The sequence below is a fragment of the Scardinius erythrophthalmus genome (assembly GCF_964197995.2).
Source record: "Scardinius erythrophthalmus genome assembly, chromosome: 9".
NCBI classification, from domain to species: Eukaryota; Metazoa; Chordata; class Actinopteri; order Cypriniformes; family Leuciscidae; genus Scardinius; species Scardinius erythrophthalmus.
The window spans coordinates 12,250,677-12,267,667 of NC_138229.1; the positions used below are offsets into that span (position 1 = coordinate 12,250,677).

At 36.7% G+C, this 16,991-nt stretch overlaps 1 protein-coding gene across 1 annotated transcript in view; it reads right to left on the reverse strand.

The window, feature by feature from the left end:
• The window catches only part of clstn2a (calsyntenin 2a), a 232,778-nt gene that overhangs the window by 4,941 nt on the left and 210,846 nt on the right, over positions 1-16,991 (reverse strand). The window contains exons 10-14 of the mRNA XM_081375476.1: positions 12,884-13,050; positions 12,480-12,628; positions 3,990-4,198; positions 3,379-3,546; positions 1,429-1,574 (exon numbers count right to left, since the gene is read on the reverse strand). Of these exons, the coding sequence (XP_081231602.1) occupies positions 1,429-1,574; positions 3,379-3,546; positions 3,990-4,198; positions 12,480-12,628; positions 12,884-13,050 (839 nt within the window). The remainder of the gene's footprint in view (positions 1-1,428; positions 1,575-3,378; positions 3,547-3,989; positions 4,199-12,479; positions 12,629-12,883; positions 13,051-16,991) is intronic.

Genomic DNA, 16,991 nt, shown 5'->3' on the forward strand with positions numbered 1-16,991 from the left:
TGAAGCTTCGTTATGTCATGAAAAAAAAAAAAAATCTGTGATTTTGCTGAGACCGTTTTATAATAAAATTAGGTTCATAACAATCATACTGAAAATCATACTGAAGTCTCAATCACATTATGGGCCCTATTTTAACGATCTAAAACGCAAGTGTCAAAGCGCAAAGCGCAAGTAACTTTGTGGGCGGGTCTTGGCGCTGTTGCTATTTTCCCGGCGGGATAAATGACTCTTGCGCCAGGCGCAAATCTAAAAGGGGTTGGTCTGAAGTAGCTTCATTATTCATAGGTGTGGTTTGGGCGTAACGTGAAATAAACCAATCAGAGCGTCATCTCACATTCCCTTTAAGAGCAGGCGCGTTTGTTCTAAAGCGGATTCCTATTGTAACGGTGGATTTGCCAGGCGCGCGCCAGGAGCGGTTCACAGCCGAGGAGAGCAACACTCTCGTCAGGGACGTTGGGGAAGGAGAAACCCAGCCAAATTAACTTTGGTTAAAAAGGCGTATGATAATTTGGGTAAATGTGTAAGCTAGATGTATGCTTTTATAATAAATTATCTATCTATCTATCTATCTATCTATCTATCTATCTATCTATCTATCTATCTATCTATCTATCTATCTATCTATCTATCTATCTATCTATCTATCTATCTATCTATCTATCGTAATAATGTATGATTTGCAAAAAATGAAAACTGCTGCTTCTGTGTAGATGAGAGAATCAAAGTGTATGTGCGTTGTGCACACGCTACGTTGATTATGACCAAGCATGCGCCCTTAAAATAGCATATGAATAACATGCGCAACGCGCCACTGACTTTAAACTATTTTTTCCTGGTTAGTGGCGCAATTGTTTTCTAAACCTGCAAAATAGCATGAAGGAACGTTTGCGCCGGAACATGCCTCCTCTTTGAACTGAACCGCCCAGGGAGCGCAAGTTCATTCCCTAGTTTAGCGACGTGCTTCTGTGGAGGGAAAAGCGCGCTTTGCGGGGGTGCAAAATAGGAATGATACATGCGTCGGTGTACAAAGTCAGTTGCGCTGGGTGCAAGATAGGGCCCCGTGTCTCCTATACCAGAACAAACATCATAAACTCAATAAAAAAAATAAAAAAAATAAAATAATAATAATAATAATAATAATACATTTCAGATTTATACTAAAAGTAAAAAGTAAAAAACAAAAACAAAAAACCTGGTTGGTCATTTTACAATTTAGTCAGACGGTCGGTCTCTTTCCGTCTTAGTCAGAAATTAAGAGTTAAAAGTCAAGAGCCTGGCTCTGCAAGTGCAGTTTTTGGTAACTTTTAAGCACCAAAAGTCAAAAAGTGCAAAAAGCCGAAAGAAAAGCAGGAAATGAAAGAGAGGATAAAGTAAATGGATGATACAAATAATAAAAAAGCCATGCCCAGTATGAAGGCAGTGTCTGACCTCGAAGTTGAACTCATTGCTTGTGTAGCGTCCATTCAGTTCAGAGCAACTGAGCCGGAACCTTCTCTCAGACAGACCGCCAGGCTTCAAGTTACGGTACCTCACCTGCCTGATGGCCTGTTCATAATGCGCCATGGAGTCAACACCTGAGACAAGAAAGACCAGTGTCAGGAACTCTGTCTACTCAGATAAAAGAGCTCTAGAGCCATGAGAGATCCTCAACATGGAGCCCCTGAACAAGTAGGTCTTAGTCCTTCTCTAATAAATGTACCACTCAAACCACTTCACAAAATGTCAAGGTGATTTGAATTTGCTTGCGAAAAGTCAAATGTATACAGTATGATAGAGGCGGAGATCTGCTCAAGAGTCTGAGCAGGATCTGGGTTAAAGGATTTTGAGCACAATCGAGAGTGACTTTTAAAGATCAAAACTTTTTTGAAAAGCAGAAAAGCATTTAAATTTGACCCTTCAGATATCCAAAAAGTGCACAACCTTTCTTTAGAACTGATATCAGCTGCAAAAATACATGCTGATTATTTTTCTCATATTAATTCTTTTTAAAGGGGTTCACCCAAAACTGGGTGTGTCATCATTTACTGATTAAATCAAATACTATATTTTTAATATATATTTTTCTGTATATTCTGTTCACTCTTTTGCATTCTAGGTTCTCAAAATGAAAAATAATAATAATAATAATAATTTAATATATATACACTACCGTTCAAAAATTTGGGGTCAGTAAATTTTTTTTAAAGAAATTAATATTCTTTTATTCAGCAATGATACATTAAATTGATCAAAAGTTACAGTAAATCAATGTATAATGGTATGAAAGATTCATATTTCTATTCATCGAAGATTCCTGAAAAAGTGTATCACGGTGTCAATAAAAATATTAAGCAGCACAACAGTTTTCAAAGTTGATAATAATAGGAAATGATTTTGAGCACCAAAATGGCATTTTAGAATGATAACTGAAGGATCATGTGACACCGAAGACTAGTCAATGGCTGAAATGGCTGCTGAAATTTCAGCTTTGCCATCACAGGAACAAATTACATTTTAAAAGATATTGAAATATATATATATATATATATATTTATTTTAGCCATAAGAGATAAAAACATTTAAAAATAGTACAGAGCCCAAACCTTTGAAAGGTAAGATATTCCAAATCTTTTGAAACCATACAATGGGCTTTGTGCAAACAGACTGAAATTGTATTCCCTTAAAAAAGTTGTTATTCACTTAAAATTCCCCTCTGCTGTAGCCTCCATACAGTACTTTATTGAATTATTCCAACATATATGTCACATTGATGTAACCTACCATTTTGCATCTAAAGGCGACATATAAATGGATACTTTTGGCTTAGGAAGACTTTGAATATAGCACACAAGTCAAATGGAGCTCTTTTATGATGCTTTCATGGTTTTGTTTTTGTCATTTTGGAGCTTGATCTCCATTTACTGTCATTATATGCAAAAGAGTGTCCAGAATGTGCTTCAACATATCTCCAATTTTTGTACCATAGAGGAAAGAAACAGGTTTGGATGACATGAGCGCGAGTAAATAATGACCGATTGCCCATTTTGGGGTTTTTTCCAGCTTGAGGCTTTACATTTTTCTAGTTGCTTCATTTAGAATGAGTAAGAACCTAATTAAATCTAGATCTGTATGCATGTATCTGTAGATGTTTAACTGATTGTTCAATGAGACTGTAGATGTTAAACTGATTGTCCTGAAGTACAATCAGCTGAACATCTACAGATACTGTACATTGATCTAGATTTAATTACGTTCTAACTCATGCTAAATGAAGCAGTTGGAAGATGCAATAAATTAGCAATAAATAAAGTCACTGTAATGCAAAGTAAAAAAAGAGATTATGAGAAACATTCTGGCAGCAGATGGTTGTATAGATTCGAGACATGTGGTCGACCATACCGTAGATGGAGATGCCAGAGGTAGAGTTGGTGGCGTCCAGATGTTTGCCCAAGAGAGAGCTGTGGTGGATCTCCAGACTCTCCCGCTCCGGGTCCAGCTCCTCTCCGATCACCAGCACATCACAATAATCCAGGTTATGCATCAACTCCAGAATGCCAGGCCTCCGGGCTACACACACAAATACACACACAGTTACACAGGCAGAGATATGCAGTGGCTAATACATGACCTTGCGCTGTATCCACAAACAACCATTGATTGTGTATGAATTTAATTTGGATGATTTATTGTTTCACTACCCCTGGCACTACATTCGATAAAAGAAGCCGGACACTTTTGTTGAACATTAAATGAAAAAAGACACTAACAAAAAAACAATTGACTTAAGGTCAGTGTAATAACCAGAAGGCGGTGTTTATAATCGTGATAATAATAGACTAAACCATTATATAAAAAACACATCCGTGGGAAGAAACTTCAGTGAAAATACTAAAATGTTTGTATGGTTACATTGCAGGCAAACAGTGCAACTGTGGCACCTGTGAAATGGATGAATGCAAAGGAGTGAGATTATGTTAATATATGAGCTGTGAAAGTGAGTCATCTATCACCTATGCTGAGGGTGGTGTCGGTCTTGGTGACGGTACTAATGATGTGTATGTCCTTGAAAAGGGCCACCCCGACAGGTGCTCGGAGCTGAGCTGCGGGCCAAACCAGGCGCTCCACTCCGGCAATGGTGATCCGAGGTTCGCTGGGTGGCATTACCATCACCATCGCCTTGATGTCTGGAATGGAGATGCACGTATCTTCACCGAAACACCTACAAGTTTCAAAATGGAGAGGAGGGAAACAAGAGACTTAACAGTAAAATATTGAGACCATAACTAGTAAAATGTTTGGATACGCCTATTGGTCATAGTCTTTTGCATCATTAGAAACATTCTTTCAGGTGTGTTCAAACTTTTGACTTGTAGTATGCATGAAAGATAAATAAATATATAAATATATATAAATATATAAATATATAAATATATATAAATATATATATATATATATATATATATATGTTACCCTGGATCACAAAACCAGTAACATGGGTCACAATTTTGAAATTGAGATTTATACATAATATGAAAGCTGAATAAATAAGCTTTCCATTGATGTATGGTTTGCAAGGATAGAACAATATTTGGCCGAGATACAACTATTTGAACATCTGGAATCTGAGGGTGCAAAAAAATCGAAATATTGAGAAAGTTGTCTTTAAAGTTGTCCATTTATGTTCACGGTTGTGCTGCATTCACTCACAAAAATAAATGTTTTATATGTTTATGGTAGAAAATTTACACAATATTTTCATGGAACATGATCTTTACTTAATATCCTAATGATTTTTTTAATTTTGTCACATACAATGTATTGTTGGCTATTGTCACAAATTTACCCGTGCGACTTATGACTGGTTTTGTGATCCAGGGTCACACATATATATATATTTATAAAAAAATCTGAAAATGATAATGATTAAAATAAATAACCGAAATCCTGTAGTAAAGTCTTTTTTTCAAAACAAAATATGAAATTCATATTATAACCCAACATTTTCAGTAAACATTTTAAATTAAAGTAATGAATGAAAATGAAAATCAAGGAAATGCATACAGGTCATTTGAGTTGCATTTAAACACACTGTATTAAACATTGGAATTGCCAAAACACACTTGCTTCCCAAAATAACGTCTGTATCTCACTTTGAGTAAGAGCCAATTAACATGCACTGGCACTCACAAACTCTTTTTCAAGTGAGTGTTTGGACAGTTGATGACTGCAGTGTCTAACTGTTGTTTTAGACTGTCACCATCAACTTCAGCACAGTCGTACCTCACAGGTGAAATCCACCTCAGGACCAATTAATGATGCCGCAATACAGTTAGTTTTAAAGCAGCGAGTCGTCAAAATATTTGCGAGAACGCGAGCAGTGGTGCCACCTCCTCCTGATGCCTGCTGAAGAAGTTGATATGGCAGTCAGAAGCAGTGTTGATTAAGACAGAGGCGCTGAAGCATGGACTGAAACAGACACCGACCTGCTGAGGAAATTGGAGTCCCTCCAGCTTCATTACAGCTAGTACGCGAGGAGAAAGGGGGGAAATAAAGTGTCTTAGGGATTAACAGGCCTCCCTTTCTCACGATGCACCCAGTAATTACTCTTTTTCAAGGGTGAGCCCTAAAGAGCACTCGTTGGTTTACTAATTCATTTATATATTCGCCCACTAATTAAGAACTATCTGTTTGTTCGAAACAACAACCCGCTTTCTGCCACCGTCGCGGGTGGAGAGACACTTAGCCGCGCTCGAGCGATGGTGCGCTATCTCCCTGAGGTAATTCCTCGGTACGGATCACCTAAACGATCTCTCTCAAACGGCCACGGAGAATAGCCTTGAATGAGAAGGAAGGAAGCGCAAAATTGTGTGGAACCAACAAAACAATTACATCTAATGACTGCAGTAAAAATGACGGTGGAAAGTTTGTGATGTGTAAAAGTGGCTCCCTTCGGTAGACGCACTAAAGTAAAATAGTCGAGAGCAAGCTCACTCATTAAAAAGGCTTTGTGAAAAAGGGCAACAATCTTGCTTTATTTACAGGGCTGATTTAAGGATATTGGGAGCTGGTCTAAGCCGGACTCTGGCTATTACAAGAGCTACGGCTCACTCCACTATCGACCAGGGAAGTCTGTTCTCATTTAGGCAATCCTCTTCACCAATGCACACCAGACAAGTGCAGAAGCCTCTGTCTTCTTTTCATTCTCTCCTGCTCTCACTTTCTCCACGGTAAAGTTTCATTTGGGCACATATCAGCCGGGTGCAATTGGATCCAATAGGTTTCATTAGACTGAGTCAGATGACACGATTCCTTCAAATCTTGACAATTAAATGAGTATCTCTAAAGGGAAAAGGACACCCACAAAAACACTCTGAATGTAACTGGAGGTGTTTCAAAAGTTTGGGGTTGGCAAGATTTTTTTATTGTTTTTGAAAGAAGTCTCTCATGCTCACCAAGGCTGCATAATTAAAGGTCCCACATTGTACACCTTTCTGAAGTTTTATTTTAGGTTGTGATGTCCTTAAGAATATATAGGTGATTCTCCAACTACAGGCGCTTTCTGTCAGGACTTTTACGTGCTTTTCTCAACTCAGTGAAGTGATGTCGGTGTCCGGGTTAGCAGTAGCATGAGCCGTCAGGCAAGTGTTATTTAAATAAACTCCTGATGTACTTACAAACTTTCCAATGCCTCCTTTTATGAGTACAGAACTTATTTGTACTACTGCAGAAGTTTGGTACCATTCTGGGCATTATTACTGGGGTAATTTACGAGACACAAATTTGGAGCCAATAGCGCCTGCACTGCCATTCGGCTGATATCTCGATTAACCAAGGGAGAAAAGGCTTCTGGGGGGGTGTTTGGCTTGATGTCATGGTGCAAAGGAACCTAGGTTGATTTTACTCCAAACCATCCCTTTAAGAACAGGTCGATTTTGGCCTGTCTAATTAATATTCATGAGCCTCTCTTCTGATTGGCCTCTTGTTTTCTGAGTGACGCAAGGCCAGGCCAACCACAGGTAACTAGGGTCATGTATGCTGTAGCCTGTGGTGGCTTGGTGATGCTCACAAGTAAAGTAAATAAAACACCTGTAATGATGGACATTGCTGAGGGAAATGTTATCCGGCCTTATATGTTCGAGCCAGACTCAGACCCCGAATCGACTACGACAGGAGACAAACAACCACCTCCTTACTTTCGCCGTTATTGTAAGAGTATTATAATTACCATTACATCAATGCTGCACGTAGATTTAATGTTAACTAATTTAAACTGTCTGTAAACTTTTTTTTTACTTTTTAGACTTTTTTTGTCAAATTCGATTTAAATCTCCAAAATATGTACGTTAATACATATGATTTTGAAACACTTAACTGCTTTATAATATGTAGTGTTAGCAGACAGACACCGAATGCAGTAAGCTATGTAACTATTGCTTTCCTACTAATACAGTAAGTTGACGTGCTACAATTTCTTTTACAATGCAACTTTTTCTGTAGAAGGTACTTGTGGTAAATGTGCAAGGATGCCCACAGAGAGAACATGCTGCAATTGAACTGTGAACTAGGGACTGCAGCATCTTTGAGGAGAAGCTTCTTTGAAAAACCGGCATTGAACTGTGTCTGATTGACGAAGCAGTCACTCGTGAAATAGCCTATGCAGAACAGACGGTTAAGGTCGAACTAAACTGCTGTGGCGTTTTCTGAATAAATAAACATTAGCCACTGTTCTCTTATATTAATGTTGTTCAGAAGCCTGTGCAATGTAGTTTCCTGATGGTGGGCAGTGTTTTTTGTGACAATGCGGTGACTGAGTAGTTCTGACATCACATTTACGGAAGTCACAACGGCTCGTGAAAAGGCACCGCTACTTTATGCAGGCTGTGTGCATTTGTCTGTGGATTGACTGTTTTGAAACCTATATGGTAGTTTCATAGCCCCTAAACCTCTGTTATCGTGTGTTATAAGGGACCATTGTTTTCTATTTGAATATATTTCAAGCAGCAAAACTGTTTTCAACTGATACTAATAAGAAATGTTCCATGAGCATTAAATCAGCATTTTAGAATGATTTCTGAAGGATCGTGTGACACTGTAAAAGGTGCTAAAAAATTCAGCTCTGCAATCCTAGGAATAAATTACATTTGAATATTTTTGTGGAAACTGTGATACATTTCTTTTCAGGATTCTCTGATGAATTGAATGTTATATTCATATGCATATATATACTTTTTTTTTCATCAGTTTATTTAAAAGGACCATCTGAACATACTGACTCAATAAAATTATCCCAAAGTGTCTTAAGAGACAAAATGGAGTCCAATTATCAGTTTAGTTCAGTCTTCTGGAAGCTGTGTCTGAAATACAACAAGTTTTTTAAGATTTAAAAAATAAAAAAATTGTTTGTCATGGAAAAGCTACTCATTTCAACAACTAAGCTATTGTCATGCTACTAAAAAATGTAATCAAGTTATTATTACACATTCAAATATGCAGCTTTAATCACAATTATTTATTAGAGGAGGGGGAAATCTATAAAACAAATCAATTCTTTCTTTATTGGAGCGATACTAAAATGCTGGACATGAAAGACAGTCGTGGGTGGTAATCAATAAACAAGAACCATGTGCGGGAGGATGGTGGCAATAAGATGGGAGAGATATAGTGAGAGAAAAGAGATAAAGAGAAAAAAAGAATGCAAGATCACAGTTAAAATAAGACAGGAAGTAACTCCTGTAAAAGTCTTTGTAAATTATTACAGTGCTGTAGATTAACAGCAGGAAGTCCATTTTCTGTTCTGCTGTGCAATTATATTACTCTGTTTTTCTACAATATACCCTGTGTTAAAGTGATAGCTCACCCAAAAACAAAAGTTCTGTTGTCATTTACTCACCCTTATGTTGTCACAAACCTGTATGGCTTTTTTCTTGCGTGAAACACGAAACAAGATGTTTACACCAGATTTCCAAGCTACTCTTTTCAATACAATGAAAGTGGATCCACCGTGGTTGACCTTTCCTAGCTTGAATGTTGTGCTAGGTAACTCTTTTTCCACTCAAGAAAGAAAGTCATACAGGTATAGAACAACGACGGCATTTGTGTGTGTGAACTGTTCCTTTAAGTCATGTTGTGCAGAGCCGTGTTGTCACTCTCTGACCTGTGCTGTGTCATGCTGTTTGACGGCATCTGTAATTGTGTTTTGCTGTACTGCAGAGGATGGCTCTCTGACACAACAGAATCTCTTTTATCATGGCCTTTCATGTGCTCATCAGCTCATCTCACTGCAGTCATCACCAGCAGGCATGTCCATTATCCAGAGACACACAACCACTGCCAGAACACTACATGAACACACCCTGCTGAAAATAACAGCTTCAGCGCAAGCTGCTTTGATATCATCTCTGTAGCTCAAACAGTACATGGCATTTGCAACACCAAGGTCATGGGTTCAATTCCTAGGGAATGCATGAGCTGATAAAATGTATGCATTACATGTAATGTAATGTAAAATCTTCCGCTGATGGTGTTCAGCTGGTTTAGGCACTTTCAAGTGCCCAAAACCTCTCTGAAACTTGCAAAGCACACCAATTTGAGTAGGCTGGGAGACCAGCCAAGGCCAGAAAAACATATATAGGATTATGATTAAACTGATAATCATGAATATTAACCACAATTGTTCTGAGCTGAGAAATTTCTTTTTACATTTAATCAATTATTGGACTTTCACATAAGCACAAATCAAGAGAACCTCATCTCATATGCAAGGTTGATTTTACATCATCTGGTTTCCTGATTTATTATATTAATTATATACATTAACACACGCTTCCCTCAAAAGCTAGAACAGTGAAATGGACTCTGTGCATGATTGCTTCCGCATTTAGCCTCAGTGACCACCACAACTTCCGGTGCAGTGCAGTGTATGGATATTGTGAGAAAATTAAATCTTATTTAATCCTATTTCATGCATACTGAGTTTTTTACACTGGTAAAGAGTTGGATTCCCATGCTAAACATGGACAAAGTTTCAAAAACTAAGTTGTACGTTTGAAGGAGTATTTTTGTTCCAAAAATACTCCTTCCGGTTTGTCACAAGTTTCGGAAAGTTTTTTTCGAGTATGGCTCTGTCTTACGTAAGATAGAGCGGAATTTCCTAATATGGGTCCTAAGGGCACTTCTCCGGTAAGATCGCGGGCGCGCGCGCACTCGTAGAACAGAGCAAGAGAGTGAAAGCAGTTCGCCATCAAAGCGCCCTGCCCGGCTTTTGGGAAGTCAGTGTCACCAAAGAAGTGTGTTTTTGGTTGCCAGGGCAAGACAACCCTGCACAGATTCCCAAAGAACCCAGCGTTAAGGCACCCGTGGATGGAGTTTGTTTTCCTGAGCATAAACGGAGTTAAGACTGTTGTTCCCTGCATTTCGACGATGATTGTTTTATAAACAAAGCCCAGATCTACGGATTTGCAGATCGTCTAATGCTTAAGGATCGAGCAGTCACAATGATAAAGGTTCGCGGTCGTGCGTTGGAACGGTGAGAAAAACTGTTGAACAAATGTCTCTGTGTGTTGTTAGCTCGGCGCGTTAGCACAGCTAAGCTTCGCCCACACGGCCCGCCCCCAGCTGCTCGTTTTTTTCCGGAAAGACTCGGTACAGCCAATCTTTCAATTAAAAATATAATAAAACAAAAGACTTTTTGGAGATATGAAGGATGCAATATTACTCTATAGGTACTCAAGATTAACAGGAGATTGAGTGAAAATGAGCATTTCACCCCCCCTTTAAGGAAGTGTTACACAATAGGACAAAGCAATATCAATATGATCCACTTACACACTAAAGGTTTTTAAAGCTTCTGGAACTTATTACTAAAGTATTATGTTTACAATATAATAATAAAACTTTAATTTGATGGCATCCTTTAGACATTCTGTTGACTATTAAGTAATGTTGCACCAACATATGTCAACTAATTCTCGTTAGAGTATCAGTAGACTATTAGAAGACTGTCTGCTTAATATCTGCTAACATTTTATTTTAATAGTATTTTAACAGACATTCTAATGACTATAAGTAACTTTGCAAGCACATGTCAACATATTCTACCATCGACGGTATACTAATATTCTACTGAGAGTTATTTATACAGCAACCACAATCACAAACAATAAAGTTGAGATTCTTGTTTAAAGTTATTACAATTCGTCACTGAGAAGGTTTGCTTGCAGATATTGACGCATGCAAGAAAATAGACTGGCTGTATTACACTTTCATATGTGACCCTGGATCACAAAACCAGTCACATGTCGCACGGGTATATTTGTGGCAATAACCAACAATACATTGTATGGGTCAAAATTATTGATTTTTCTTTTATGCCAAAAATCATTAGGATATTAAGTGAAGATCATGTTCCATGAAGATATTTTGTAAATTTCCTATCGTAAAAATATATAAATATTTATTTTGTGAGTGAATGCAGCACAATCGCAAACATAAATGGACAACTTTAAAGGCGATTTTCTTAATGTTTTGATTTTTTTGCACCCTCAGATTCCAGATTTTCAAATAGTTGTATCTCGGCCAAATATTGTCCTATCCTAACAAACCATAAATCAATGGTTATTCTAAGCTTATTTGTTCAGCTTTCGGATGATGTATAAATCTCAATTTTAAAAAATTTACCCATGTGACTGGTTTTGTGGTCCAGGGTCACATATGAGCAGAAGTCCAACATGTGTTGTGTTTTCAGATCTTTTTTTTTTTTTTTTTTTTTTTCAATGAAGAGAAAGCATGTATCCATTTAAGAGAAAAGTTCTGATTGGGATATTTAAACTCTTGACATCTGGCAACCCAAAGCATGAAAGCTTGTGAAGGCTTGTTACAATTGCAAGACATCAGAAAAGTCAACAGAAAGGATTTTCAGGATAAATAACCTGCGGGACAATATTGCAGACAATTTTGCTTAATCAATATAAGCAAAAATCATGATCACAGTTACAACACTATTAATCGTGCAGCCCTAGTTTAAACTGTACTTTTTTTTTTTTTTTTATCAGGGCAACACTTTTGACACTTTTCTTTTCTCAAAGTTGTTTGGGTTTCTGCTGGATATGTGGAAATGAGTTAATGTTAGATCCAGATTGAATTCAGGCACTCGAGAGTCATGCAGTGCAAGACAGATGTTATCAGTAGCCAAGACAACCCTGCAGACTCATCCCTTAGCTCTGTAGTATTGATCAGAGAGACAGCCTTCTGCTACTGTTCATCCTTCTCTCAAGCACCTAGCCTTGATTTTATTAACACCACTTTCTTTTGAGATTAAATAAAATAAAAAGAGCATCACACTTTTATAGCACTCAAAAACTCTTAAAAAGAACCCCTATGCAAGCCATATTTGCAAGTATTCATTCGCTTGAATATTTACTCCCACACTTGCAGCATAATCAATCTATTAAACACTTTATGAGTTGATGTTGTAATGTTTTTGACCTTAGAGCGGTACTCACTGGACTGTGGTGGTTATGTGGAGTTTGCGCAGACCGGGAGTGGGAAACTGCCGAGAGTTGATGTAGGAAACTTTTGTCATGGCTGTGTTGATGCTCTCCAAGTCATCTGCCTCCATGACCAGCACTGACTGAGCCGGGTTGAAGTGGAACTGAGAGGGATCAAGAGAGTGTGAGAATTTTCATAATCAAGAGAGAGAGAAAAAAAAACTTAAAGCAAAGGAGTGACTGAACAAGTCAACACATTTACATATAGACGAATAAATGAGGGCTGGGAATGACTGGTGTCAAAGGATTCTCAAATATATTCAGATGATATTATAGAGATGGACAAAGAATGGAATGCCTATAATCTTTCCATCCAAGGCTTTGCATATTTGTATGCGTATGTATGTGTGTGCATGTACCTTTATGCCTTTGCCCAGACTTTCAAGCGAGCTGATGTCCAGGCCCTCCTTGCAAGCCTGTAGGCAGGAGATCACCTTTTGAGTTGCGATCTTCCCAGGTCGGATGGTCAAGCCTGAGAGGCTTCCTCGGAAATACTGTGTGAACCGTGGAGTGGTCACCTCTCCTCCTGTAAACAAACACACTTAAATTTAGGCACACACATACTCATGGTTGCTGGCAACAAAATATAGTGTACAAAAGCAAAAGACATCTGGAAGCTAAGTGACACTGTGTTTGCATGTGTCAAAATGTCAAAAACACCTTATCTGGCACAATACTGACTCCAGAGGTACAAAGACAAGCCTGTCTACTGAAATGCCTCCATCTGCTCGATTTTAAAAAGAAGTGTTTTTTTTGTATTCTTTGCTGTAAATGGTAACCCACAATCATGTGTGAATGTGATTCAGCAGTTTATCAAAAGAACAAAATTAGATCTGATGGACCAGTTGCATAAAGTCAGTTAATTTATAAAGTCTCTATATAAATGTGTGTGTGTGTGTGTATATGTAGCCTATGTATGTATACATGTATATAAATATATATTAATCGTGCAGGTATATACGATAATGTATGTATGTATATATATATATATATACTGTGTATATATATATATATATATATATATATATATACTTATATATATACTGTGTATATATATATATATATACTGTGTATATATATATATATATATATATATATATATATATATATATATATATATACTTTATCTTTTGTTCTGGCCATTTTGACCCAGATACGATTTTCATAAATATTAGTTAATGTTGTCACATTGGACTAAACATTACCGAATTTGCTCACACTGGGTATAACAACTTCCCAAAATTGTTTGGATAATTTCTGTATTTTTGGGGGATTTTATTTTTTTTTCCAGCTTGTTACAATCAATCAGTTTCAAAAATAAACACCAAACCTGTACTAATATAAAGAAAAGTTGACAAACAGATTAAATTCAATATTTGGTGATAATATAGCATAACAAGAGATTTATACTTTTTTGTTTGTTTGCAGGCTGGTCATTTTTGACCGGGAACACCACAAGCGTGACTTTGTTCCATTTTGTACAAAATAAAAAGTATTTCAAAGCAAACTTCCTGGTTAAACATTAAAGCACACTAGTGTGATAAACACGTTTTTTACATATTTAGTTGAATATTGCCAAAATGATCCACAAATAATGCTTTTTTCACTCAAAACTGAGGTGCATAAGCTCATATCAACGAGGCCTATGATTAGTCAGTTCCAAAAAGAAATGCAAAATCTGTTCTAATTGAAAGAAAGCAAGTTGACAAAAAGGTTGAATCCAATATTTGGTGATAATATAGCATAACAGGCATTTTTTAAAAGGCAGGTCATTTTTGACCGGGAAATCAAAGGTGTTACAGGGTTTTCAATATTTTTATAGTTCTTGCAAGCTAGTGCTATATTGATATCCCTCAAATATTGTTTTTGTTCAGCAAGTAATTCAGCTCAAAACACTTAAATTAAGATAATTTCAGCCTTAGGTGTTGTTGGTTGTTAATTACTTCACGTTATTTAAAATCAGCATGAAATAAAAAATTCACTGTTTTCTAATGCATGATATTGATCTTAATGTTTTAACCTTTACCTCAATTTTTAATGTTATAAAATGTCATAACTCATTCTTCCAGTGAAACACCAGACTTCTCTCTGGTGCAATACATGTATTTCACTTCAACCCTGCAGTTGACAGTTCACTTCAAAGACTGCAAGCTCCATTCAGATCTGCCTCCATCCAATCAACAAACAACAGGTAGAACCAAGTCCCCACCCCCCAACCTACATTTTTTTTCTTCGATAATCTGTTTCATTTGAATCTACGTCACAATATAGATGAAAAGATCTGTTGTTACCTTCCATTACATCGAAACTTAAAGAATTTTTAAACTACAGCTCGACAATCACGCCTTGTCCTATTAGAATGTTCTTCATTCATCTAACTGATAAATACATCATGTAATATTTTCATAGTGAATTGCTACTTGTCTTGCATTTATTTGCATAACAAATGGTGATCTGTCTTTTCTTTTCTTCCTTCCCTAAATGACAACGTCTTTTATTTCTATATATATATATATATAAAATAAATAACTGGTCACACTGACCGACTCAATAGGTTCCTCGATAAAAATGAGAGGGCGTTTAACACATGCTGTTTTCCCTCCCATATATTCCTCACTGATGAGCTGGCAGATTTGGAGAGTCTAATAGCTCCAGATGCAGAAAATTCTGTCACTCGTAAAGCCTCACAATGAGGGTCTGTGCTTCCGATGCTTAATTGCTTCCGTTTTAAATTATTTAGTTGACAGATGTTATCAATTAAATGTTATTCCACAGATGAAACAGCAGAGGAACATTTGCATTCTCGTTCGTGCTCCCCCTAAAGGACAAAAGCGCTAATGAGACTGCAGTCATCCCATGGCATATAAGAGCTGTCACCGTCACATCTGTATCGATCAGTAGTGACATAACAGACAATAACAAGCAGAACGCATCCAAAGCACAGTGTAAAAGACACGGTCATGACCTTACATTTAGATAAGCACATCTGATCTATACAACCCAAAATAATCATAATATGCTACTGAGACGGTGCAGCTCAGTAATGACCTTATTTATCTCACTTTAGACACACTTATTATAGGGCAGCATTTCTTTTTAATTCATGAAATTAACATAAATCATTTACTGAATTGGATTACTTTTTGATCATACTTTTATGGTGCTTTTGAACACAAGAATTTACATTTATGGAAGAAATATTTATCTTTTTTTCTTTCTTAAAACTACCGTTTAAAATCTTAGGATTTTTTTAATTGATTTATTTTGTGATATTTTTATTCAGTAAGCATGCATTAAATTGATCAAAAATGAAAGCAAAGACATTTATCATGATACTTAAGATTTCATTTTCAAACAAATACTGTTCTTTCTAACTTTTTATCTATCAAAGAATCCTGAAAAAGACACCATTACAGTTTTCACACTTCATTTGCAGCACAATTTTTAAATGATTAAATTATTAAAAATGAACATTTTTAAATTAAACGATAATAATAATAATAATAATAATAATAATAATAATAATAATAATAATAATACATTTATTGAGCTCCAAATCAGCATTTTAGAATTATTTCTTAAGGACTCCTGAAGTAATGGCTGCTAAAAATGAAGCTTTAAAGATAACTGTTATTATATTTTAAAATGCAAATGTAAATATATTTTTGATCAATTAAAATGCAGAATTGTAAACATAAGAAGCATCTTTTAAAAAAATTGTACCGATCCCAAAGTTTCAAACAGTAGTGTACCGTATAACTTCACTCCTATTGCCGAAAAAGTATGTTTAGAGCATTATTTCATTAAACACATAAATTACACGAGGCATCAGTCAATGTCCTAACGAAGCTCTAGAAAAAAACGAAGAAAATCCTATTTGATGTCTTGTGAAGACAATGGCCACCAAACCCCATTTCTACCTCGAAGAAGACAAGGATCTCAATTTGGCCTGAACAAATACTATCCTCGCTTTCCATTATGAGGTGGCTTGTCGTTACATTGTTGATTGCACAGAGTGAAAATGGACAGGGTGCGAGAAGCAATCTGGACCGCTAATAGCTTGAAAAGTTATCAGTTGTGGTTTAGTGGAGCTTAGACCAGCTTCATTGGGATGTAATAGCAAGTGAACTTGTCCTCAATTCAGGGTCTCTTAATCCTCACTATGGGTCTCTTGTAAAAAAAAAAGGACACCGAAAAAAAGATTCACAATTCAAAGCCAGAAAAGAAGAGAAAATAATCCCCAATCAGCACGGATGAAAAGAAATGTAAAATGGTGCTGAAAGTCAGAACTTTAGGACCTCGTCGCCTAAAACAATGATTTAGCCTTGACTTCATTCCCTCCGAGCCTTGTTTAATTATTTAGCTCATGAAAGCGATGTTAAGGACAGTTTCTCCATTCAAATGCGATCATTAGCTCCATTTCAAAAGGCTGAAACTGACAGGCCGTGTTTCTTTTTTGATGTTTTC